The sequence below is a fragment of the Acomys russatus genome, chromosome 23 (assembly GCF_903995435.1).
Source record: "Acomys russatus chromosome 23, mAcoRus1.1, whole genome shotgun sequence".
Taxonomy (NCBI): Eukaryota; Metazoa; Chordata; class Mammalia; order Rodentia; family Muridae; genus Acomys; species Acomys russatus.
In genome coordinates this window covers 55260105-55286953 of record NC_067159.1, presented here as the reverse complement: position 1 = coordinate 55286953, position 26849 = coordinate 55260105, and the positions used below count along the sequence as shown (strand labels likewise).

The 26849-nt window shown below is 43.5% G+C and overlaps 1 protein-coding gene across 1 annotated transcript in view; it reads right to left on the bottom strand.

Moving 5' to 3' along the window:
• Erich3 (glutamate rich 3) overlaps window positions 1-26849 on the bottom strand; it is a 103841-nt gene that overhangs the window by 55322 nt on the left and 21670 nt on the right. The window contains exons 2-7 of the mRNA XM_051165739.1: window positions 19479-19572; window positions 16770-16895; window positions 12464-12535; window positions 10813-10941; window positions 5954-6112; window positions 1766-1984 (exon numbers count right to left, since the gene is read on the bottom strand). Coding sequence (XP_051021696.1) covers window positions 1766-1984; window positions 5954-6112; window positions 10813-10941; window positions 12464-12535; window positions 16770-16895; window positions 19479-19572 — 799 coding nt within the window. The remainder of the gene's footprint in view (window positions 1-1765; window positions 1985-5953; window positions 6113-10812; window positions 10942-12463; window positions 12536-16769; window positions 16896-19478; window positions 19573-26849) is intronic.

The window sequence follows — 26849 nt, the reverse complement described above, 5'->3', positions numbered from 1 at the left end:
CCACCCCTAGCTGACTCCCCACCCTTGGCTGACTCCACACCCCTAGCTGACTCCACACCCCTAGCTGACTCCACACCCCTAGCTGACTCCACACCCCTAGCTGACTCCACACCCCTAGCTGACTCCACCCCCCAGCTGACTCCACACCCCTAGCTGACTCCACACCCCTAGCTGACTCCCCACCCCCTAGCTGACTCCACACCCCTAGCTGACTCCACACCCCTAGCTGACTCCACCCCCAGCTGACTCCACACCCCTAGCTGACTCCACACCCCTAGCTGACTCCCCACCCCCTAGCTGACTCCACCCCCCAGCTGACTCCACACCCCTAGCTGACTCCACACCCCTAGCTGACTCCACACCCCCTAGCTGACTCCACACCCCTAGCTGAGGAGCTTTTTCCAGTTGGTGGTCCTAAAGGGAGGGCCAGTCACTTCACTTTGGAGATGTTGCCACTAATAGGTTGTCCACAGCCCAGTGGTAGTCCCGCTCATTTGTGAATGGTCAGTACTAATGGGCTCAGAGAGACAACAACAATAATAATAATAACAACAATAATAATAAAGATATGAAGATGGGAGGGATGTCTCTCTTGGTGGTTTTCAGGGGCTGTTGGAGAGAGGTAGCTGAGAGTGTCTAAGATCAAAACATAGTAAGTGTGAAATTTTAAAGGCTAATTTCTCAAATGTAAAAAAGAAAACTGATCTAAGGTGCTGTCCACATAGGAAGGATTTGATAACTCTATGTAAAACCTGCGTTGTGTGGAAAAGCAGAGAGAGAAGGTTCTTCCAGAGACAGCATCAAAGGGAGAGAAACAACTTCCAGGCCTTTTGGAAGGTTAGAGGGGAGGGCAGACACTGCAGTGAGAGACAGAAGACACTGGGTGTTTGAGGCCAGGCTGACTTGGAAGAGTGGGTGCAGAGTGGGTGCATTTGGTGGCACTTCACTACCTGTTCTCTCAGGAAAATGTCAATCCCACATTCTGCTAAGAGTCATGGATGTTACTTGTAGTTAATGTGGCTGTGGTACACGGTGAAAAAGAGTCATCCCTGTGTTCGTACTGCACTGAAGCTGTATAAACATCAGCTAGACTCGCAAGTGCGATGCGTGCCAGCACCACGGGCAAATGCACGTGACAAGCCACAGTGATTTCAAAGAACAACTGAACAGTTTTGTAGGCAGTATTCATTAATTTGAAATAAAGCATTAAAAATAAATTCTGATTACATATTACACTCTCTAGCTATGCTTAAACCCATAAATTGCCATAAATTAATTGTTAAGATATTCTGAATGATCAAATTAAGGGAAACAAAATTGGAGTCAGTCGAAGTAAATCTGACCACAAGATTTCATGAGTAATCCGCCATCAATTATGCTAAATTAGTTGTTTAGTTATTATAGAATATATTCCTGCTTCATGATTTCTAGGTCCAAAGAGAATTGTCTTTGAAGTTTGGTGAATATTTTTGTTTGTCCATGAGAAAGTTTGAAGTAATTCAAACAAGTGCAGCAGCTGGCGGTTGATCCCAGGCCTTGCCTCTCCTGCCTGTCCAAAGCTTGGGATGTGTGAGACCAGGATGAGGAAGGCACTGCCTCCACTTGACTCCCTTCTTCTTTATAGCTGAACTAATAAAAATATTATATTTCTTTACATAAGGCAACGTTCTACTTGATTCCAGAAGACCCTTCTGCACACAACAAATCTAGAATTCAGCTGGTGCTCAGTGACTAGTAACAAAGGGACATTTTGACCCATAATCACCTTGCTGAAGAGAGGCTCCAGGGCGTTGGGAGCCGTGATGGGTCGCAGCTTCCTCCTCCTCCAAGGCTCCAACCTGTTCTCCCTGCAGGTCCCTCCTGCTGGGAGCTGGGGTGTCGGGGGAACAGGTGTGGGGTAACTGTTAATGATTGGAAGCTGGTAGGAGTCCTCCCTCCGCGAATTGTAAACGGAGCTCCTGAACTTCATCATTGCCTTCTTGCCCTGTAATTACACACCGCTGTGTCAGACACAATGCCACACAAGCCAGGCCCCATGCAACTGCAAACAGAAGCCTGGGTGACTGTCACTGCATACATACCCTGCTGAAAACAATAGACCAACCGACACTGCACACTACTATCTATTAAAAGTCACGTTTTGTATCTGTTGCAAATTTAACAAGCACACACTTCTAACCTTATGTGAATATAATTTGAATAGAAGAGTTAAGGCTAGTTAATTTAGTTGACTTCACACCGAGAGTTCTGCAGGGTTGAACTCTGAAATACGGCTGGCCAGCGTGCTGGGCAGTAGAGAGGCAGCTCTGAATGGGCAGAAGAAGCAAGGCCCATGACCAAACGCCAGCTGCTGCGCTTGTTCGAATTAATACAAATCTTGTGAAGGACAAACAAAAATATTCACCAAATCTCAGAGAGAATTCTCTTTGACCTAGAGATCTTGCAAGCAGTAATAAGTCCTACATAGGTAACGACACAAGTAATAATAATCTGCCATAAATGTGCATTTGCACATATAGACACACACATTTAAGTATGCATACATATAAAAACATATGAGTTCAGCTGAACTGTAAACTTTAGCACTCTAAAAATCCATAAATACAAAAATAGTTATTTAAATGTTGCTTTGATTCTTTAATTAGATTGTATGCTCTCACCAGTGTATAGTAATGTGGGTATATTCTCACATAACAGCACAGGCAATATGAGGCAACATTTCTTTTAAGTGATTCATGTGGAGATTTTGATTTAAAAAGCAATAACAAATGGAAATTTTTAAATATTAATTCATCCTTGAGATATATATTTTGCTTGAAGGCTTAATTAAGATACATCACCTTAATCATTTAAAAGCTTTACATTATATCCAATAATATTTATCATATAGATTGAGTCTAAACATTTCTACAAATTAATTATTTTGTGCATCTGAAGCAAATATCTTTAGATATTCTTATTCACTTTACACCAATTTAGTTTAAAATTGTTTATGCTTATACTATGTACATTTATATTTGATTTATGGTTTTGTAGTCCTAATTAATTTTTAGTCAATTACTCTATAGTTTGAGATGATTAATAGTGAAAATTATTTTAAGAAAAGGAAGTTCACTAAAGTGGCTGCTTATTAAATAAATAAAAGCAGATTAAATAAAAGCACACATTGATCAAAACTTGAATAAAATCAACACTTTTGTGTAATCGATTCTACTTTTTAGATGTTAAACTATATTGAGTGTTCTTATAGTACTTTGTTTTCTATTTATTTCTGCAATAGACTGAGTCTAGAACATCGAACTAAAAATAAATCAATACAATACAAATATTAAAATTAATTATTCTAGGACACTGGAGATTTGGGTAACTTTTAATTGCTTTTAAAAATAAATAGCATAACTGGGTATCAGTTGTTTGTCTTGTTTTAGAAATTATTTTAATAATATTTTTAAAAAGTAATTTCTTCTTTTTTTTTTTTTTTACTGTTGGTATATTGGATAATTTTCTAAACCATTACTTATAATTATACTGTATTTTGTTTACTTAACCTATATTTTATTATGTAGCTTTTCCCAGTTGTTCACTACTGTAAATAAGACAGTTCAGAGAGATTAACTCTTATCACATGGGTTCATGTTCCTTGGATAGATTCCTACATGTTAAAATGGTGGTAGGTCTTCTAGGCAGTTCATTGAAAACATTGATTTCTCTTGACAGAAGAGACTCTTTCTGAATATTGCCAATTTTTGCCAAGTGGCATCAAAACCACCCTGTTGTTGACCAGATCATTTTTTTCCCTAAAGATGCTCACTCTGGCTGCTATGACAAGTTCAACCTGGTTTTATCCATGGCACTTCCAGTCCTTATAACACTATACTCTTCACTCAGTAAAGCAAGAAGGGTTGACCTGGTGCACACTACATACACAGCAATAATACAAGCCACTGTCTTTCATAAGGAGCTTGTCTGACAGTCAACACTGTCACTGTCAACACTGCTAATAAAAGCACATCTCTGTTCATGCATATTACATTGTAAGCTCCAATAAGTTACTGCTGTCTTCCTTGATAGTCAATAACACTTGTTCTTACATCAGTACTTAGCTTATCATAATTTCCCAAAATAGTCATGGAATTTAGATACTTGAAACTAATATAAAGTTCATCTTCATCTTGTTGGTGCACATGAGCTACTCAGTGCCTTCCCTTCGATGACCCGCTCTCTCAAACTTGGAAAGAGGAAAATGAGGTTCTCTATGTCATAGTGTTTATAGATAGATATTAGTTGCACAGAGAGACTCAGAGTAAATTTGAGGGGGGCGGGAATCCTTGAAGGGGAAAAACTTTGTCCCTAGATGTCAACAACTGTGTGTCATTTCACTGGTGGTGTTCTTATGTCTAGGAAGAAGATTTTTCCAAAGTAGAACTCAGAACTATAGAAGCTTGGAAAGAAGGCAATCACCTTGGCAAACATGGTAATTATTCATTGGAGCGCTGTCTACAGGGACGGAAGGCCTACCCATCAGGCTTTGAGTATGTCCATCCCTAATGGCAAGGTTAACCCCAGAGGACACAGGGAGTTTTAGGAAAAGACCTGTGAGTTTTCTGGTACTTTTGGCAAGCCCATTCCTAAGATGAGATGGGTGCCCCACGAAGCCTTAACCTGATCCAGGAACACTGCCTTGAGCCACAGCCCCATTCTGATTCTCTGGTCACCAGGCAACCTTCTCACTGTGAGTGAGCCTGCCTCCCAGACAGCCCTGCCAAGCAGGGAGAAAACATTGTTGCTATGAGCGTTGGCCATTTGATGACTCTTGATGGATTAGTTGTCCCTGATCAAGACGCATCCATTTTGGATTACCATCAAGTGACTAAGGATCTTGCTTGTGGCCTCACAGGACCTGGTTACTCCTGGACAGTGGCTGAAATGACCTTCCAAGGATGAGCCTTCAACTGGACCCTAGATCTAAGACCTAAAACCTGTCTCACTCCAAGCAGTTTCTACAAACAAAAAGCCATCACTTGCCAAAAAACTTCTGTTGGTGTTTAAGAAGCTACCAGTAAATTAACTGAAGAAGGTGTGTGAAACTTTCTCCTGAGCTCAGACCACATTCAATGGATGGGGATGCCACAATTGCAGTTGTATATTTAATATGAAATTTAATCACTAATTCATCTGCATGAAGGGCATTTGTCAATGAGAGGACATGCCTTACATTTATGGGTGATACTTTCTAGCAAGGAATGAAGCATGCTCATCCCTTCCACATAACGGCAATTATGTTCGTGACACAAATTCTTTAGTTAGCAAATGTTTCTGCAGGTTAGAAACATAAATTCTCTCCCCAGTGCAGGAGTAGTCTGCCTTATTCCTCCCTGTTTAGGTAGATCCTTTTTGTAGTAACCATATCTAGCCTTCCCATACTCTAAAGAGCAAAGATTACCCAGGACATAACCCTGAAATGGACGCAGTGTCAAACCCCTAGGTTGATGAGTTCAGCACATTTAAAAAACTGACTTCCCTTCCTTCTGTAATCCATTCTTCAGGAAGGTTCCCAGGCTGACAGGAGCATGCACAGGGATGAGCAGTGAAGAATTTCATTGTCTGCTTCTCCTGTGCTCAAATCTGGAAGGAGTTCACACAGGGTCGTTTCTAGGGACAGTCATGTGTGGCTGGGGACAAGACATCTTTGTTTTTCATGTGGCTGTCTCATAGTGAGCTAGCACCATGCATCATTACTGTCCCATCCCTTACAGACTCTGTTCAATTATACAAATGGTAGGCCTTCCTGTCACAGCAATATGCAGTTAATTACCAGGACATAATAAGTATTAATGAATGTACAATGTAAGTCTCACTGTGTGCATGAACTGAATACAGCATCTTAAAAACTTTAGTAGTACAAGATTTTAATCAATAAAAACAGCTATTTCTTAAAGAACATAGCATTTACCCCAATAGGAAATGGAGCTTCTCCTTCCAGCAATGAGGCTTTGGGTTTGGACCCTGAAGTTCTCTTTGAACCATCTCTTGCATTGCGATTACTGAGAAGAGGCTGCAATCGAATCGGAGGCTGCATATTTCCTGGGGCAGTATATGGTCGAGGGGCCGTCTAGACAATTGGGGGGGGGGGGGGAATTCCATTAAAATTAGTAGCTTGACATGTTTCCAGAACCAATTAATAACCCAACAAATTGCCCAGAGTAATTAATGGTGCCTTTTTATTGAACAGATTAAACTTTAATTATATCCTTCCATTATACACACCCTTCTGACCCAAAGTATTTGTTAAGACATATGGTGCTGAAGTCCTCTACATAGCGAAATGTCACAGGGAAGGATGGAGCCTTCTAGACAAAGGAGACAGTCTCTATTTAGTCCCATATTTCTGCTCCTACTGTAAACTCTTGATAGTGCTGAATATGTGTGAAGAATGTCTTTGCTCAATTAAATTTAAGTTGAATAATGTTCCTAATTTAGAGATCTGAAAGGGTATTATTGGAAAAGACTCATTTCAGCTTCAATGTTTTCAATATAAAACATACTCTGAATTCATTATGCTGTAAGGTTGGCACCCAGAGCAAAAGCAGACAAGAGCAGAGGCCAGGTGCTTGGCTACAATGTGCCACCAATTACATATCGCCAACTGCTTCCTAAAAATGTATGAAAACTTATATAGCTGGCAACACTGGAATTTGCTGTATAAAAATGGATATTACACACTGATTCCTTCCCATTTGTTCTAGATCTCCTGTCTACCTTCTTGGTCTGTGGCACTCTGGGCCCTGGAAGTGATTTCTTAAAGAATTTACTAACTGCCCTCTGGACTGCAGTTGGATTCTACCAAAAAGGGGACAAGATGGGAGGATGAAATGGGGGTCTTTATGCTCATCATCCCTGCAGGGTAGAAATGCTTCCTACCACCTAAGGGCTTACGCTTCTGTGGAGAAGCCTTTCCCAGCTAGAGGACTTACCTACTGCTCGCACCACACCGCACAGGCCTTCAACCTGCAGCTTCCTGGGCCTGTGCCTTCCCATGGTGCTGACCCCAGAGGGCGTTACCATCCCTAGTTGGTTTCTCTTCACCCTGCTGTATCTTCCCAAATAGTTTCTTTATTAAACAACTTCCTAATTACTCTATTTGTATGAGCCATCTGTTTCCTGCTGAGCCCCCAACAGAGGCACTTTCCAATCAAGAATGTACTGCAGCAAATACAAAAAGTGCCAGCATGGAGCATTATAAGTGCCTTTGCGGGCATCAACAGAATAGTATAAGTTTGGTATAAAGATTAGCAATGCGTCAAAAGAGGGGAAGCTTCAGCCCAATTGTCCTATTATACTAAGACAGTAGAAAAATGCCAAGAATAGGACATGCGTGTTTGGGCAAGGGGGTACAAGAAGGCTGGGATATGAATGATTCATAAATAGAATATTGTACATGGACTCTATCTAAAGCATGATGAGTCACAAATATTCCATTCTGCAAAGGTTTGTATAAATCAAGACATAAAAAGCGGGGCTGCCAGAGACTACTAAGACGTGTTCATTCTCACAGCGTCTTGAGAAGCATGCGTTTACACACCGCTAAACTTGATTTCAACAGTTGGTACATACTGAATCTCCATCCTAGGCCAAAGACAATAATACTTAAAATCTAGAGACTGTATTAGTCAATCTGACTGATGACAGGAAACCTGACTGATAATGGTGTGTCCTGAGAATATGTCCAGTGAGCCAAGGAGGCTAAGGAAAAGCAAGTTCTCACAGAAGCAGTGAAAACTGTTTCCAAATGATGAGGCAGGAGAATGATGGTGATGTGAAAATCCACAGAAGAGCCTGTTCTGACCCAGCACCCGAGAGGAGCAGTTGACACACCACCACCCACTCAGTATCTCCTTTCCTCTCTCCTCCAGTAACAGAGTTTTCACTTGGGAATACGGCTGGCACAAACAAAAAAGACTACGTTCCCCAGACTTCTCTACATCTGTGAGGAGACAAGCCTCTCACTTTAGGCCAGGAAAGTGTGAACAAAAGTGACTGGTGAGCCTTGCAGTCCACACTCATGGAGAAGGGAAGCGCGTCCTTACTTTCCCGCTGACCCCTTCCCTCAGGCCGGGGCATCCACATGGTGAAACACAGCCCTGGATGCTCTGGATGAAGCAGGCTCACCAAGCTGGTGGGGGAGTAACACAGGAGTCAAGGTGTTTGATGACCTCATAGAGTCACCTCAGACTCATAGGCACAGGCTAGGGTGGGGATGAATCGCCATGGTGAAGCCTTTGTTACATAGGGGCTCTTAGGGTTTGGGTGTGAAATGCTTCCCTCTGGCTGTTCAGATACTTGGTACAAAACTGGAATTTCTGTTTTAAGAGTTTGTGGGTCCTTTTGTAGGTAAAGGCTGGCTGGAAGAAGATTCTCTCTGAAGGGCAGGCCTCAGTGCTTCTAGAATACCCTGCTTCTATCCCTCTCCCTGCTGCTGTGTCTTCTCCTTCAGGATGGATGCTGTCTTCCCACACTATAAGCCAGGCAAGTGGTGTCTACCTCAGTCATTTCTTAAAGGTGTTTTGTTTTGTCTCAGTAACCAGGAAGTTATGAATACAGAGTCTCTACAGACCTGAACCACAGCAAAATCAATATATGAGTCAGAGAAAGCGAGAGACAAGCCTAGGGGGACCTTAAAATCTATGGACAGAAACTAAACTAGACATTTCTGAATACAAGGCTCCAATCATTCAAAAGAGCTCTTGTGGACTATACTAGAGAGCCAGTATAGGCTGTCCACTAATTACAAACATGAACATCTCGTGTAGAAATCCAGGAGAGCAGGTTACTGCAAACCAGAACATCATGGATTAGTGGCTGTGCCCTTAATTTCACTCCTGTGCATTTGCATACAAATATCACCCAGTTAGATGGATGTGGCAGTCAAATGCTCAGCTGATCACATTCATCTCTAAAAGCAAACCAGTCCCATTAACCAGCAGCTGTGAGCCCCAAACTCTGGTGGCTCCCATCAGAGGCTTCCTGAAGCTTGCTGCACTGTGTAAAGTGTAAATATATTTTCCTGTAATAAATATGGCAGGCACTGTCTTAATGTGCTCAAAGCGGTGCCAAAATGTGAGTTGAAACTGGTCATCTCATATATCCTCAACTTAGCCAAGCTTTGCTAACTCTCAGGAAGACCACAGGGGATGAATTTCTCAAAGATGCACAGAGACAGCTTTAATGAAGATAATGCAGTTGAATGCTTGCACAGTGTTTGAGAGTTAAGTGCAATTAGCACTAGCATGCAGGAACACATAATGAAAGCTTCCCTTAGGGAAGGTCAGGGAAATAGTGACATCCTATAAAATCTCCTGTCTCCACCCAGGATAGTTGGTAGTCAGGGCTGGAACTGAGAGGGGATGTGGCCAGGATAGGATGGATAAACCAAGGGAGACTTGAATTTCTGTGAAGTGGGAAATTAAACTCCAAATCACAGTAGCTATCCTATGGCGCATAGTGCACTCGGGTTGTGACCGAGTGTCTACGCTAATGTTGAAATGCCGGGCTTGTAGCCGTGTAGCCTCTAGTTTTTAGAGAACACTCATTTTTGTAGGCTATCCCCTCAAGGGGATTCATCTAGAAAACTGAAGGAAGAAAATGTATTTGGGTTTTCCCTCTCTGAATCAGGTGGGAAGACAGAAAACAGCACTGTTTTCTTTGTTTGTTCTGGGGAAAGCTTAGGGGACTCTGGTGAATCGCTGTCTAACAAAAACATATCTGTGTGCACACACCTACATCCAAATCAGACCTGGAAGAGGAGAAACAGCCCTGAGAAGACAGGGGTTTTTTTTCAAGACTTGAGCTGTTCAGCCAGGACAGGTCAAGACATGTTTGCCTTCCGTGGAATGTTGACACTTAATGCCGTATGTGACAAATGTACCTCAACCATGTGTGAAGGCTTTGTAATCTCTCTACAAATATTGCATAATACAAATAAAAAGGGTCAGGCATGCAAGGAGAAACATGCAGCAGTGCAGAGCAAGGATGGAGATGTCATGGGGTGCAAGGATGGAGATGTCATAGGGTGCTTAGCCCAGCTTCAGCCACAAGCACCCAGCAAACATGTTTTTAAATCTTTGCTGAATCTGTGTTGTTTTTTGAAAAACTCTGACTTCCTCCTGGCAAATGTCACCTCTGGGCCACAGACAAATCATGCTGGGGTCAAACACCAGTGTATGATTTCTTCCGACGGGATTTCAGTACACTTAATTATCTCAAAGTAGAAGCGTCTAGTAGTTCTGGTGATCTGAAATGGTGGAATGTCACCAACTCACAGCCTGGCTCTGCTGACTTTGCAGATAAAGGAACAGCAAGAATACTACTCAGACATCAGGGGGAAAAAAACAGAGCACAAATGATGCAGTCAGAAGCTGAGCTCTGCCACATTGCCGAGGGCTGAGGGGTAAATAGTGAGATAACCTGAGGTTGTCATGTGCGATTTTACATTAACAGGGTGGGTTGTTCTTCTCTATAGGTAAAATGGAGCCAAGGGGTTGGCATCTGGGCGTATGTGTGTAAGTGTAAGTGATTGTCACGTCAGAAACTCACGTGACAGCTGCAAGTACAGGGTTTGGACGTGGTGGTTATGATTGCAGTGGGGACTTTGAATGTTGAGGAGGAATGAGATTGCAGTTTCCAATGGTTCCTTTGGCTGTGTCTTCACGTCTACAGGGCTGTGCAGATGTGCCACCCAGAGAGCCTTCTCTCTCAGATTAATGGGAAATCATAAATTAATTAGCTGGGACGTAAGTCCTTAATAGGTCTCACCAGTGTTAATGGACTAGAACGTCCTTCCTCAGCCAGAATGCTGTGGCCACGGTTAGTCTTTGGTCCAGCCGGGGGGCGGGGAGTCAGAATGGGCATGTTGTCTTCAATAAATCGTCTTGTGTGTTCTCCCTGGAATGAGGAAAATATGTAAAGTTGACGCAGAGATGATTGGGTTGGGTTAGTGCCCGACACACATCCGTACCATGAGATCACAGCCCTCCCCAATAAGAATGTTACTCTGTATCAGGACATGAAGTTAGCAAGGCTCCTGCAGCCCTGCCCAGGGCTGGGTGTGGCAGTGAGTGGCAGAATCTTTTCCCGCTGCACCCAGAAGAGTCACTCTGAGAGTCCTTTCTACTCCTATGATAACATTTGCTGAGACATTACCAAATGCCCATTGTACTTCCCTGCTCTGCCAGAAAATATAAATTTTTGTTATAAAAACAATAATTCAATAATGCCCTTAAGCAAAAACGGTTCCTTTCACGAGATAGAAGGAACCTAAGACTCACCTTTGCCGATTGCAAGGATGCACTGAGGAGCTGTCAGATGGGAGGAAGTGCACCATGGGAGTGTCTACAGCCCTTTCCCAGGGCCCTAGCATCCCTCCTCTGCCCCTGCTGGACAGTTGGATGACAGACACACAGCCCACTGGGCTTTCAGCACTGGAGCTCAGTATCGGTATCTCCAGTCAGCACTGCACCCATATTTGGGCAGATAAATTACAGAGCCTGTAACTCAGTCCAGGCTGCAGGTCACGGCCAGCCAAGCTGGATGAACCTGGAGCCCCTGCAGCCCAGCTCTCCCGACCGCCCCCCCCCCCAGAGGGGCCCTACCTCCTGTCACTGAGCACTCCAGTTGCAGGATTTCCCTTTGACCCTGACAAGATAAACATGAGTCCATCAACCCAGAGAGGAAAATTTTCCTCCTGTAGGGCAAGTTGCCCTAAGAATGCTTTACACATACTTTTTCGTTTATGAGATGTGTTTTAGGCTCCACATTTGTAATACTTTAGAAAATTAAGAACAAACAGCTCATGATTTTCAAATAGCTCAAGAAGTCAAATAAATCTGCCATCCTAAACTGAAACTTTTCAAACATGCCTAATTGAATCTCTTATCTCCTGATTCAAATTGATGTATTTCGTAAGTTCGCTGCAAAGAACAAAAATAGAGAAAAACTAAAGGGGTTTAAAAATACCTAGCACGGACGTCTTAGATCGCACCACTCTGCTTTCCACTAAGAACGCTCACTCCCACCATAATTTTCAAGGGTGACATTCGAATAAAAATGAATAATTCTCCCAATGTTGTGCTTTTCTTCCTGCGGGAACATTACCTTCGCTTTCTATTGTCTTAGGACTCATGGATTATCCTTTGGCCTCTGCCGCAAGAAAGCACGAAAGTCAGATTTCAAATTTGCCTGTTTTCAATTTTGTCTTTGAAAGTGTTTTGTCTTGCTAGCATGCATTTCTCATGGGCACCGCCTGTTTTATCAGGGTCTGTATTGATGACAGTTGCGATCCAGGCTCAGTAGACCCGTTTGCTTGATCGCTGTGTGCCAGTCCAAAAGCAGGAGCCTCTAGACTTTCAGTAATGATTGCCCGGGGGCTGGAATCATAAAATGATATAAAAGGTAAAATAATTTTTACCTTTAGCCTCTGAATCCGCTCTTTCTTAGCTAAGGTGTCCAGTTTCCTTTTTATTTCAAGCTGGTGGTGGCGCTGTGGAGGAGAGACAGAACCACCTTGGTTAGAGCCAAGACTACTGTAGAGGGAAATAATCCCAGTGGAGGCGGCTCTCCTTTCAATTACCCTCTTGCCATTTAGATGGAGAAGAGCCACCTGCCTAAGTGTGCAGGTGGGGATATCAGATGCCACCACTCTTTGGGAAGCCGATTACAAATGCGTCTTAGCTAAAAGTACTCATGCCCTTTAGCCACCAACTTCATTCCTAAACTGAAGAGAAAAACTAAGTAATGGCTTTCAAGTGTTTTGCACAAAAAGATACTATCTAAAAGGGTCCCTACCCCTTTGTTTCTCTGCATAAAATAGTGTAATAGTGGTGTAAATTTTGAAAAGACGGCTAAGTGTTTGGCACATCTATGTGCTGGAACAGAATGTAGTTATTTAAATAAAGCTCCTAAAGATTTTGATTTTTTTTTTTTTAATGGAAAAATGAAAACAACCCAGAAGGAAGCATGATAAGGAATTGCGTAGGAATCTAGTAAGTGGTGGAGCAGTTTTGGGAGAGGAGGTGCCTCCTGTCTGTCTCCAGTTCCTAGGCTGTCACGGTTCATAAGCAAAGACACTGAGGCAGATATTTACAAGTGTGTGTCTTGGCCTCGCTTCCTGTTTCCTGTTTGTCCAAACCCATGTCCCTGTCACAATATATCATGGTATCCTTTTTTTTTTTTTTTTAAGGATTGTTTTATTATTATTTAGGTTGCCTGTGGACATGAGAGAGATGGAGGCTGCTTCTCAGAGCTGGAGTTAGGGTGGTGACGTGTGGCCTAGAATGGGTGCTGCGGACTGAACGCGGCCCTCTGCAAGAGCAGCCAGTGCTCAAAGCTAGTGATCCGCATTTGAAATTCCAACGGTATTTCATTTGTTCGTTTCTTGAGAGAGGGACTTGGAACCCAGCTCAAGATGACTGGAATTTGCTATATTGCCAGGTTGACTTCAAAATTGTGGCAATCCTCCTGTGCGGGCCTCCTGACTATGAAGATTACAGGCATATGCTACCACACTCGGCCACATCATGATTTTATTGATATATAAATATGACTGGAAGATACTAAAAAGAAATGTAAGCTGGGCGCTGTGGTGCACACCTGTAATCCCAGCACTCGGGAAGAAGAGGCAGGTGGATCACTGTGAGTTTGAGGCCAGCCTAGTCTACAAAGCGAGTTCAGGACAGCCATGGCTACACAGAGAAACCCTGACTCAAAAAAAAGAAAGAAAGAAAGAAAGAAAGAAAGAAATGTAGATTAAATGTAGTCATCTATGAAAGTAGAAACTTTATGGAATTATCTTGCTTTATGATTTTTATTGTTTTTCAATTATTTTCATTTAACAATTGATGATTTAAAAATATACCTCACATAAAAATGATCTAATTAGACTTGAAATAAGTCAGTGGTTTTCGCTGTTAGGGGAAACTTTTCCGCTGGTGTTGGTCCCTGATGATTCAATCACTCCCTTCCTGGGTGTCAGCCACCATCTCTTGCCCCTCTCCCTCCTGCTATGGTCTTTCACCGACTCATACAAACTCCCTTGCATTTTCCATCAGTCTCTTTCCAGTTCTCGTGTGTCCCCAGCACTCTGCAGTCGGCTGCTTGCCTCCTATTCACCATTACTGAAAAACCCTCCCTGAGCCTCCAGTGCGTTTGCATCCTGTGTCCAGGCCCCATTGGAGCCAGTGTGCAGCTCTGCAGCTCCTGAGCACCTGGCCTCCAGGAAGTACTGTGGCAGCCCTGCCTCTCACACCAATAGGTTTCTGTTGCCACCTCCTGCCTCTCTCATCCTTGTGCTCCTCCTCACAGGGACCCTAAAGCTCTCTCCACACCCCTCGTCAGACCCCCAGGGCCCCCCGCTTCTAAGACAGTGTCTACTTACAGCTTTCTTCATCTCTTCCTCTCTCTATTGACAGCTGCCTCTCCCACTCTTTCTCTGGTGCTGTTAGCTGCACTCTTTGGCAACAGAGTCCTAATTGACCTCCCACCTCCAATCTTTTCCAGCCCATTAATCCATCCTCCTCCACATCTACAGCAGCAACTTCTCAAACAGCTCTGTTCGTTTATTTCAGTCCCCTGCTGTAAAAACATCTCATCGCCTCATCACCTACACCATGGCCAGCCTTGGGAATTCAAGGCTTCCCCGAAACCAAGCTCCAGCTTATGAGGTGGTGTCACCTCCCCCTGCCTGCCGGTGCAGGTTTGGGGCTTTTGTTCCATTCACGGTATCCTGGCCTTGGTGGTCCTCCCTCTCTGGAGCTCGTCTCCTCGGCTCCTGCCCTACTCTGCAAGCTGTGTTTCCCAGAAGCAGAGCCTCTGAGCACCTTGCCCTGCACCCTTGCAGGATCCCGTCCGTCAGTTCCCTCTTCTGTGCAATTGCTGGACAGAACTTTGGTAAACGGCGTCTTGCAGCCGCGAGGCCTCATTTTGGTGCCTGGTGACTCGGCTACTGTTTGGTTGCATGAACACCTACAATACCGTCTCGGCAAAAACCGTAGCAGCATCAGTGAAATAGGAGGCACTAGGGAAACATGCAGACCACATCAGTTGGTCTAGTACAGTAATAGGTTAGGTGTGTCCTCTGAAACATGCTTAGGAGCCGAACAGTTTCTGCTCTCTGCAGACCTTTCTGATTAAGCCCCCTTAATACGCACATGCAGAGGCCTCTGAAAGCTGAAGCCTTCAAGCACAAACACCATGTTTACAGTACGTTGGAGTTTGGAGCATCTCGTATTTTTTTCTTCTAACTGTGCATTGTGGGTTGTGTGTGTGTGTGTGTGTGTGTGTGTGTGTGTGTGTGTGTGTGTGTGTGTGATGTGGAATTTGGATTGCATGCCTCGGGTGTGCATGCAGAAACAGAAGTACACTGTACATCCTGCTTAGTGCTATCCCCTTAGGACAGGGCCTCTCACTGAACCCGGACCTAGGCTGGCAGCCAACATGTCACAGCAACCTTTCCCATCCCTGAGACAGGGTTATAGGCACATGTGTGACACCACACCCGGTTTGTACATAGGTGCTGAGGATTTAAACTCAGGTCCTTAGGCTTGTATAGTAAATGCTCTTACTCTTTGAACTATTTTCCCAGCACTGTGTTTCAGATTTTCAGATTAGAGACGATAAGCCACATATTATAATGATTATATGTTCATTAAAACATAGTTCTATCTTCTGAGTACATGAGACTTAACTGGCAATATATGTGAGAGTTCTGATGTATCATGGCACCAAACTAAGGGCCTGGGCCAACACTGAACTTGTAAACGTTAGAAGCTAGGTAGGGCTTAATTTAATGCCATACTTTTCTGTTTTTAGCAGAATTGTACCATACCCACTGGTACTTCTGTAGCCAGCAAGTTCGGGGCTGCCGGCATGAGTCTTTGTAACTCGTGCGCATGGTCTGAAGTAAAGACTGAATCCCTACGTTGGCAGAGGCTGGATGTGTGCAGTCCGCATCCTACGTGAGCATCCCACATGGCTGACATAGGTAATGAAGGACACATTCAACACAATAACCCTGGTGCTGAACTTGTTGCTGGCTTACTGGAAGTTCATTTGTCCATGAACGTTAGCCCACCCACAGGTCAGGTGCTCCCCGCCTGCTGCTCTGGTCACAGCTGTCTGGTCAAGCCAAGAGTGGCATATTCTCTATCAAACGACTAAATGGTGTTTGACGATTAAAACTACAGTTCTGTGGAACAAGGCAGCAATAATTTACCGGGTTGGCTACGTATCCTACTAAAAGTGCAATGTCAGGTTCCACAGAAGGTGTTGATGCTTAGGCTGTGAATCTGTGCTGACCAATGTGTCCTAAAGTAGGAGGGACAGCAGATGTTCCAGTGCCTATTGCGCGAAACTTAACATACGGTGCAGCTACGGAGCCTTAAAAGAATAGCAGATCTGAGATAATTCATGGCAGTGGAATTACTGATATTTAAACAGATGCCACTTTCCTTTAGCGGATGGAAATTAAGGTACAGATGGCGAGGGCTGGGTAGCCATCGTGGATTAAAAGAATCTGCATTTAGAAAATTAAATATCACAAACTTTATAATCATGTCCATATTCTGAACTGAAGAGAATAAAAACTTGAGTCTCTGAGATCCTGGCTACTGACTAAGACGGACAGTATTTTCCAGTTCCCTTCGGCCCATTTCCTTTTTCATGAAGTATACCGAGAACTCCCCAGTTGTTATTCATAAACAGAGTAAGAAATGCCACACCTCCATATCCAGGACCTTGTGGAAAATGGCCTGGGCTAGGCACTCTCGGATGTACTTCTGGTGATCCTGCTTCATGGTGTTGACTTTGTATTCCTTCTCAGAAAGTATCCTCCCGCCTCTTGTGATCTGTGGTGAATAAATAAAAATCGTGAATGGATAAATAAAACTCACAAAGAAACGCAAAGTAGGAAAATGTGTTGTTAGGTACCAAAAAAGACAAAAGACAACAAGAGAAGAGAGGGCACAGGGGGAGAGAGAGAGGGAGAGAAGGGGGGGGGGGGAGGAAAGTGGCCTTTTCAGAGCCTAAAGGAGATTACCATTGTCACTAATGAACTTCCACTTTTAATGAATATTTCATCAGGCAGAAAGGAAAAAGGAAGTCTCGTGTACCTGTCAGTGTGAAAACACACACAGGTGGTACACTTGACGTTTAAAACAAGGTTTTCATTAGAGTAACAATTTCCCAGTGATGGAACCCAGGTGTTCTTTTCATTCTCCTGAAAGCACCCTGGGAGGGGGAGCTGCTGCCTTGACAGCGTGCCCTGGCTCAGTGCTGGCCAGACAGCGGGGGCACAGGAAACACTGGCGGGGGTTAGGCAGGCAAGCCGCTGAGGAAGCCTCTGGTTTGTCATGAGAAATAATTGGTTTCATTACTTTGTTTGCTCTCTGCCTTTTCTTCCTCCACTTTTGAGCCCAGAACGTAATTTAGTTTGCTATGATTTAGAGTTTTACAGACTACTCGGGATTGTGAAATGGCGGTTTTCATATTGCTCACGTGGAAGCCCACCGTGTGTTCCAGGGGTGGCGATTTCTGTCTCTTGCTTTTTGCCTCCTTTGACGCCTTTCCTTGCGTATATTTGCTGTTGTCCTCTGATCTCCGTGGAAGAGGCTGCCATCCTCACATTTTCATTTTCCTTTCCACTTTCCCATCAATGTGTTCCTCTTAAGTTTAAACACAAGCCACACTTATATGCCCTTTCTTTAAAAGATGCGTTTCATTTTTAATTATGTGTGTGTGCATGTGTGCGCGTGCGTGTGTGTGAGTGCGGACACCTGTGGAGACCACAGGTGCTGAATGGCGTGGAGCCGGAGCTGCAGAAAGCTGTGATCTCTTCAGTTTGGGTTCTGGGAATGGAAGTCAGGTGCTTACTCTTAAACATGGAGACATCTTTTCCAGTCCCTACATTCATATTAATTCCCGTCTTAATTTTTTATCTGTAGATTTTTATATTGATGTTGCAACATATTACTTCAGACAACCCACTTGCGGTATCTAGAATGTGCTGCCCGTAGGACTGTACATCACTGGGAAGTGTTGGAAATCAGGTCTTCCTGCCTGCATCCCACTCCCAAGCATTCACTAGCACTGGCTTGTGCCATTGTTCCCTCTTCTCTGGGGTCACCTCTGCTGTCCCCAGTCAGGCAGGAAGCTCCTGTAGAGCTGCAGTGCTTAAACTTGAGTGAAGCTGGGGTGAGGAACAGCAAACTCCACAAGTCAGGGGCTGCAAGCTTCAAACTTACATTTTCTACGAGTCCATGTGCAGGCTGCAGAGGTGCTGCCGGGCTGTCAGCCTAAAGAAAGAGCCATGCCTTCCTTATCCGAGTCAGCAAACTTTAAACAACTGTTCACTGAGTACTTAGGGATGGTGCTAAGTAAACGCAAAGCCTTGCACAGCTCACAATGTTCACAATCACACAGAGGTTACAGGGTGACTCACTAAAGGTCCCTAACAGTAACAGCCATAGGCAGGGGGGAGGGGAGATGGGGGCCAGGGGTGGATGAGGAGAGGCAAGGAGGGATGAGGGGGCAGGGGTGGATAAGGGGAGGCAAGGAGGAATGAGGGGGCAGGGGTAGATAAGGGGAGGGAGGGAGGGATGAGGAGAGGCATCATTGTCTTCATCTCACAGGTGAGAAAGTTGGGCTGTAGTGGTGTAAGTGGTAGAGCCACGTTTCAGCTGACTCTTCTGGTAAATGTGCCCCAGGGGCTGAGAAGGGCTTTCTCTCCAGCCCCACCCAGTTAGTGCCAAGCACATAAACAACAATCAGAAACACAATACTGTTCTTTCAACATCAAGACCATGCTGTACTTTAAGAAAGCAAACAGCCACCACAGTCTAGAGCCACACCTCTTCTCTTACAATGGAACACCATAGGATTTTTTTGAGATAGCTTTTCCACCTTTTGCACATTTAAAGGAACAGAAATTGTGTGGGAAGAATGGCTTTGAAGCTGATGCAAGGCACTAAGGTAACAATAAACCATCACAGGGAAGTGAAAGTTTAAAACACACACACACACACACACACACACACACACAGAGTTCATTTTTGCCACACCATATTCTATGGGTATTAAACACAATATTATTTCTTGAAACAATAAAGTCTTCTCTGCCCTTGCTCTTAACAATGTCTGGTTGATAGACTGTGTGCTGAATAAATGAATAAATAAGTAAACCAACTATTATGTTGAAATCTCATAGGGACTTTTCTTCAATAATTTATGTTTCCTTAGTAGCCATTGTAACCTCTCTCCTCTTGTTTAGAAAGAGCCCCAAATAAATAAATCAGAAGTTAAAAAGGAAGTAATTTTTCTAAATTAGTAGAGAGAAAAAGATGTCAAAGACTCAAAGGAAATCTGAAGAAAGGTTGGAAATTTTTTTTAACTTAATTAAACAAGAAGGAGGGCAGAACTCAAAGCAGCCTTACCAGCCCGGATCTTAGGAGGTGCCTCCTGATCCTGGTATTGTTAAAATACCCAGCCAGGTGTTTATCCGTGAGGCTATTATATGTCGCAAGTAATCTGAAACAGAAAAGAGAAACCATTAAAGTTTTATGAGGGTTGCTTGATAACCAAGGCCATTCTTGGCAACAGTGCCTGAGCAAGCGTTTGCCAGCGATGCATTTGTAGACAGGCTTAACAGCTGAGAGCCAGCAATGCGTTTGAAGACAGGTTTAACAGGCAGCTGAGAGCCTATCTGCTCCAGGTCTTATGGTAAGAAGCAGGAAACTGTCTTGGTGTGGGTTAGGCCAAAGGGAAAACCAGGAATGAACAATTAAAATGTGAGTGAAGAAATGCCCAAACACAGAAATGTGCCTATAGCCTTAGGGGGCAAAGCCATTTCAGACAGGACTGAGCAGTTCAACATGACAAGAAAGCAAGAACGGCTTCTTCAGCACACCTTGACCTCTCCTGAGCACCTTCAGCTTAGACACTTGACGGCCCATGCTTCCCTCCTGCCAGCAGGGCACACTTTGAAGGGCCATCTCCATCTGCCAGGAACTGCTGCCACACAAGCGCGTCCTCAGAAAGCATCCCCTGGCGCGCCCCTAATGAGACCTTCACTCCACAGCAGGGAACCCCACGTTACATATCTCAATCCACAATATAGAAGTCCTCATTTTTCCTCCTTGCCCACTGGCTCTGAAGACCAAGTAAATCCTATGATTCTCAGCATCCCTCCTGATGATGTCTGTTAAACTGTAATATGCTGAAAAAAAATAAAGATGTTGGTTTCTGTGGGATATTTTTAATTATTGACATAAAGTCTTAACTTAGTCCTTAAGACTTATGATTTGTTGACTTACTCATATTTACCTAGACAATTTCATTAATACAATATCTAGTACCAAAAGTTCAATGTGTGGAGCATCTTAGATTTTTAGGGTGTTTTAAGAATTAATGGAAGCCAGGTGTAGTGACACATATCTAAAATCCAAATATTCCACTTGAGACACAAGCAGGAGGATTTCAGTTATTGGCAAGCCCGGCTTACATAATAAGACACCCTCAACTAAAAACAAACTGAATTCTTGGCTACAAATTATATCTTAATACTTGCTTAAGTTCAGTCTATGATTCAGAGTTAGAAACTGAAAACAATTTTTGCTCCTTTAACCTGATTTTTCATGCAGGGTAGAAAATGTGTGCATATATATCTGTGCACATACAGACTATATGTATCACCACAGCCCTGTCCTTAAAATCTGCATACAATGCAGCAAAGATTTTCACCATCAACACGTAATCAACAGCTGGTTCCTAACTTTTTCTGACACTAGGGTAGGCACTCATAGGCTCAAAAGAATGTTAGCAGCGATTTTATTTGGCTGTTTGCAGGACCTTAATTATGGGGAGATTAAATCGGTGACCTTTTCCTGTCTTTTTTCCCCTTACCAGCCCATCTCAGAAAAGTGCCATGCTGTCAAGTGGTCAGGAAAGTTTAATTTTGTCCACAAAAGAGACTGGAAAACTGCAACAAAGCCCAGAAGCCAAGGTGCCACATGAAGGGTGCAGACATGAACAACTGCGGAAACCATTATTTCCCTGGGTTTATGTAAAAAGATTACCCAAGAGTCTCCCCAAGACACATGCGAAACCTGCCTCGGATGAGGCTTTGAAGCCATGTTTTAAACGAACTGTCTTGGTGTCCTACAGTTCATCAAAGGTTCCCTGTCTCTGAAAGGTCAGCCTTATATTCCTTACCCTTTCTGGATCTCAGAATCTCTTTTCAGCCCTTCATTTCCCAAAGGTGAGCAGGTGCCTCTTGGTCCTAACAATCACAATTGCACAGTTCACAGATTCTTAAGATAAATCATTATAGGAATATCTACACAGTCTTTTGTGTGTCTTTTAGGTGTAAGTTTAAAAAAAAAATAATAAAAAATCAATATGTTTGGAATAGCTAGGAGTGTTGAAACCCTGATTAAATAAAGTGAGGTTAAATGTTGAATAGACCAGGGCCTCAGTCTCATTATTGATGAGCAAAATAACCCTTCTTCTAATTCAGGCTCCAGAACTTTAAAAAAAATTTAGGTCCTAAGAGCAATCCCTACCTTTGGTACCACCCAATTATAATCACCCTCTGTTCTCCCCACTTCTTCCAGAGCAGTGTGTGTGCAGGATGCCGCACCCCTAGTCCCACTGAGGCTGGAGCAGTGTGTGTGCAGGATGCCGCACCCTCAAGCCCACTGAAGCTGCAAGAGAGCTAGATGGAAACTTTTATACTCATCAGGTTTCTACTTATGGGGAAAAAAAGTTGATCCCTGGTTGGGATTTTATTTGTAAAAGTAACTCCTTCCACAACTGTTATCCCATGTCACACAACCAGCTGTGACAACTTGACGGACATATCACATCCCCAGACTCACCAAGCATTAGTGATTTGCTTTTTCATACAAGGACTGAATAGGTGTGTATTTAGGCTGAAATCATAGATGAATGAATTAGTTGATAAGTTGTATGGAGTAAATGATGTACACATCCAGTTCAACGGCCAATTTTCAAGAGATACTTAAAAATGCAGCTTTATTCTGATCAAGCCTCCTTCTCTAGGGAAATGATCCTAAGCTGTACAATCAGGACTGTGGTCTGATTCCATTTGCTCTGTTCTTTATGTATGTTTGGCATGGGCCCACAGCCTTCCTTTGTTTCTAAGGAGACCTTGCTTCTCTTGAGCCACATGTGGCCCAACACAAGATCATAAGTGTGTGTGTGTGTGTGTGTGTGTGTGTGTGTGACTCAATTTTGCAATTCTGAAGAATAAACCTTTTTGATGACAACATCTGGTCTCAGCATCAGCCCAGTTATAACAGCTTAACTGACCAGGCCACAGCTATATATTGTCCACATACATTTTTCAATTCTTTTTCCTTATTAAGTCAGATGAGGTTACCTGACCTGGGTATGATGTCCAGAGTACTTTCTCCCCTGTGTAAACATCTGTTGTCAAGCCTGACCTTCACTGTCAACACTGTCATTGACCTGTGATCTCTCTTGATCACAGTCCATCACTGACCCTGTTTGAGTCACTTCACTAAAAGGCCATGCCATTCACTCAGAGGCCACGAATCACTGTCTAAACCCATCTAGATTTCTTGATTTTTTTTTTTTTATATGAGAGATGACCCAAGGTTTCTGGTGGGGATCCTCTCTCTGGGTTCAGGCACTGGGAGAGTGCCTGAGAGGAGACAAAACATGCGTGTGTTTGCACTGGCACCCTTCCCCCTTTCTTGCACAACCACACTTCCTTTTGAGCCTGCTGCTGAGTCACTAAGGGCCTGCTTCCCCAGCTGCAGCTTTTCAGCACACATCCTGGAACCCTCACCACCCACCAGGCAGGATATATAAACTGGGATCTATAGAAACAAAATTCAGCAATTCCTAGCAATTCTTCCATCTGGCCCCAAACAGCTAGTCTGTCCCATAAAAATCTCAAGCAAAGGAGAGGCATAGTAATCATCGTTAGTCACCACCATTTATTGAGATTCCTGATATTTTTAGATCATTCTGTAAGGGTGGGTGCCGAGATGCTGCACACACTGTATTCCATTATAATAATGATTAAGATGCCTCATAACAGATCTGGTATAAAGGAGGTTTATTTCGGGAAAGGGGAAGAGGAGAGAGAGAGAGAGAGAGAGAGAGAGAGAGAGAGAGAGAGAGAGAGAAGAAAGAGAGAGGAGAGAGAGAAGGAGGAGGAAGAGAGAAGAGGGTGCCCATGATAGAGACAGAGAGAAGGTGAAAAACAGAGAGAATAAGAGGCTGGCCTGTTCCTTTTTATCCAGCATACACATGGCATGCACCTGGCGGTGCATGACTGCTGATGACTTCAGAGGTTGTTAGGGACCTGAAAGGCCCCTGAAGGCAGGCCATCTGAGCAGACTGTGTGCTGACACTCAGGAATCCCAAGCCAGCCATAGGTGAGCACGTACAGCCCACATGTGCCGATGTGAACTCACATTTGCTCTTTACCTTCCTCACAGTCTAATTCACTCAAGAGCGCAGTTGAGTATCTTTGGTGGGTCAGTGGATATAAGTGCTTGCACGTAGGCTTGGCAACCAAGGTCTCATGAAATGACAGGAGAAAACAAAACCCGAGAGTCGTCCTCTGACCTCTGCATGTGTGCCATGGCATGTACGTGCCTGCATGCTCACACACATTAACTAATGAGTTAATTATTAATTAAAATTACACTTAGGGTCCTGAGAGATGAACAAGTAGCATGCCAGCTCTTTGAAGTTCTAATATGGGAACCACCCAAACAAGATGGCTGCTCAGTGATGGTCAGGGCAACAACCCCTCTTAGACCACACTGATAAAAGCTCATTTCTCCAGGGTGTAGCAGTCTTTAACTCTAGCCCACTTTTCCCCAACACTGTCTCCCTTTGGGGCTGGGGCACATAGCTGCTAAGACTCCTGCTTGGTCCACCTCCACCACGATTGTCACCCTGTCCCTGAAGCAGGTGGCCTAATCACCTCTGCCCGAGTCCATCTACTTCCTCAAACACTAGCATAGAAACGTGGGTCCATCAAGTGCTCTGGCAATTAGCAACAAAGAGTATTTGACCTCCAGTTTCAAATAAAGTTTCCTCATTTCCATGAGAGGCTGCATTAAGTGACTTTAACCCTTTGCAATGTTGGAGCACTCCTATAGCTAAGTGAATGTTCACTATCAAGATGGAAACCTTTTCACAACCAGCTTCTACACACCCATCACCACAACATTGTCTTTTCCTTAGTGTGCCCATCTCGACGTCGACAGTGGGGCTCTAGGGTCACCAAGGAAACAAACCTCTAGGCAAGTCTGTAAGAAAGCTAAATTGTGTTAATTAAAGTGGGAAATGTCTTGAATCTGAGTGGTACTGTACCACCACGTCGTGGACTTAATATAAAGCACGAAGCAAGTTGAGCACTGGTATTCATTTATTTCCTGACGGTGGATGCCATGTGACCCACCTTCTGCCACAATGGGCCCAACAGAGGAATATTGAATGGCCGAAAAACACTTAAGAAATGTTCAACATCCTTAGTTATCAGGGAAATGTAAATCAAAACAACACTGAGATTCCATCTTATACCCACCAGAATGGCTAAGATCAAAAATTCAAGTGACAGCACATGCTGGCAATGATGTGGAGAAAGGGAAACACTCCTCCACTGCTAATGAGAGTACGAACTTGTACAACCACTTTGGTGCTATCCCTCTTACTCTGTCAAGATCACCAAAGGATAACTTAATCTTCCTGAAGATACCACCTGTCATCTGGTTCTCTTGCCTCCCTTTCTACAGATGAGGGAGGCTGATGATCGGTGATGCCCCAAGATAAACCTAGGTAATCCCTCTGATCACAGCCAGCTGCTCAACAGCCTCTTGTCCGCCTTCACCTTCCCCGCTGTGTAAGACAGCAATGCACAGTTACTTTGAGAATAAAGACACTGGTCCAATGAGCATTTATGCAATTGATCGATACCTTCAAAAGGACAGTCCCTACCATTTGTTGGCCTGGCCCAGATAGTCTAGCTAGAGGGGAAAACTTCGAGTCAGCATTTTACAAGATAGAAATCAGGTCTCAGCCATGGTCTAGAGTGGAACCCACTGAGGCAGGCCAGGCACCATGCCGGCTGGGGCATAGCACTGGCCACCTGTCCATTCATCTGGTCTGGACTCAGGGGCTCTCCCCACCTCAGGCTGCTGAGTCGTGAAATTGCTTTAGGTTTCCTCTTCTCGGTCTACCTTTAGCAGAACCTTTCTTGTGTCCTCCCTTCACCTTTTTTGTTCCCTCTCAACATTTACTTTTCTGTCTTCTGCTGTTCTTTACTGACTGTGAGCTTTGCTCCTCTTTTCTCTCCCCATGCCTCAGTAGCAACCAGCTCAGTGTATGCCATATTGTCCTTGTGCGTTTACTCCCCAAAAGTCATTGGGGTCAAGGAAGTTATTGTTTGTCATTGGGTATTATGTATTTTAATGGTGGCCTCATCCATCTGTGGTGCTTATACTCCTGAAATCTGATGGAGATCAGCACACGGGCTGAGAATGAGCTGATGTGGTCTCCCAGGCCAGTAGAGGAGAAGGAAATCCTAACTCTTCTAGAACGTAGAACTGCTTAAACAGTGAAGAACTTCAGGTAATTTTAAAAATTCCAGCCATTCACCTGACCCCAGATGCACATGTATCATTTGAGAAATACAAGAAATGTTTGAGAAATACAAGGAAAGCAAGAATCAAAAAATATGACTTCTTCAAAACTTACCAAGTCACAAAAATAGGCTCCAGGAAGAATGAGTTCAGTGATGTTCCAGACAAAGAATTCAAAATGATTATTAAAGAATGTTCAATAACATTTTTTTAAAAAGCATGATAAACAACGGACTCGGAGCACAGACACTTGAGTAAAATAAAAATGTCAACATAGGGTGTGAGACAGGAATTTAGTAACGAAATAGAAAACCTGGAAAAAATCAAATTGATATTTTGTAAGTGTACCATTCAGTGAGCAGGGGCAGGGAGGGGAGGCAATTAAGCCTTACCAATTACCAATAGAATGCATCAAGTGAAAGAATTTCAGGGCTTAAAGACAAAGTAGTTGAATTGAAAAAATAAGATAACAAAGAAAAAAGAATAATAAAATATGAATAAACATGCAAGAAACATGGGACTCATTTTAAAAGATCAAATCTACGAATCATGGTCATAGAGGAAAAAGTAGTTCAAAACAAAACTAAGCAGATGAGATAAAGACAGTCACCTTATACTGATACATCTAGAGGACATCACAGTTCTAAATATATTTGTGCTAAACGTTAACATTCACATTTGTAAACACTACTGGATATAAAGGCATAGATTGACCCCCAACACAATACCAGGGTTGATTTCAACAGCCCACTGTCACCTGTAGATAAGTCATCCAGACCAAAACAAAACAAAACAAAAACCTACCAAACTGCTCGATAACATTATAGGTCAACTGTTCCTCTCAGCAATGCAGAATATACATTCTTCTCAGCAACCTGTGCTACATTCTATAAAATAAAACATATTTGAAGGCACAAAACAAGACTTTGGGTTTGTTTGTTTGTTCAGCAGCGGCACAACAGAAGCAAATCAAAAACGCAACACAGCACGATGTACAGCTAAGGCTGGAGGTCACATGGTTGTCTCAGCATGTACGCAAAAGAAACCTAAACACTCTAAAACTCCTGCATGAGCATTTCTTTAAGTGTTTCTCGGCCATTTGATATTCCTCTGTTGAGAATGCTCTGTTATGTTCTAAGCCCCATTTCGCAATTGGGTTGT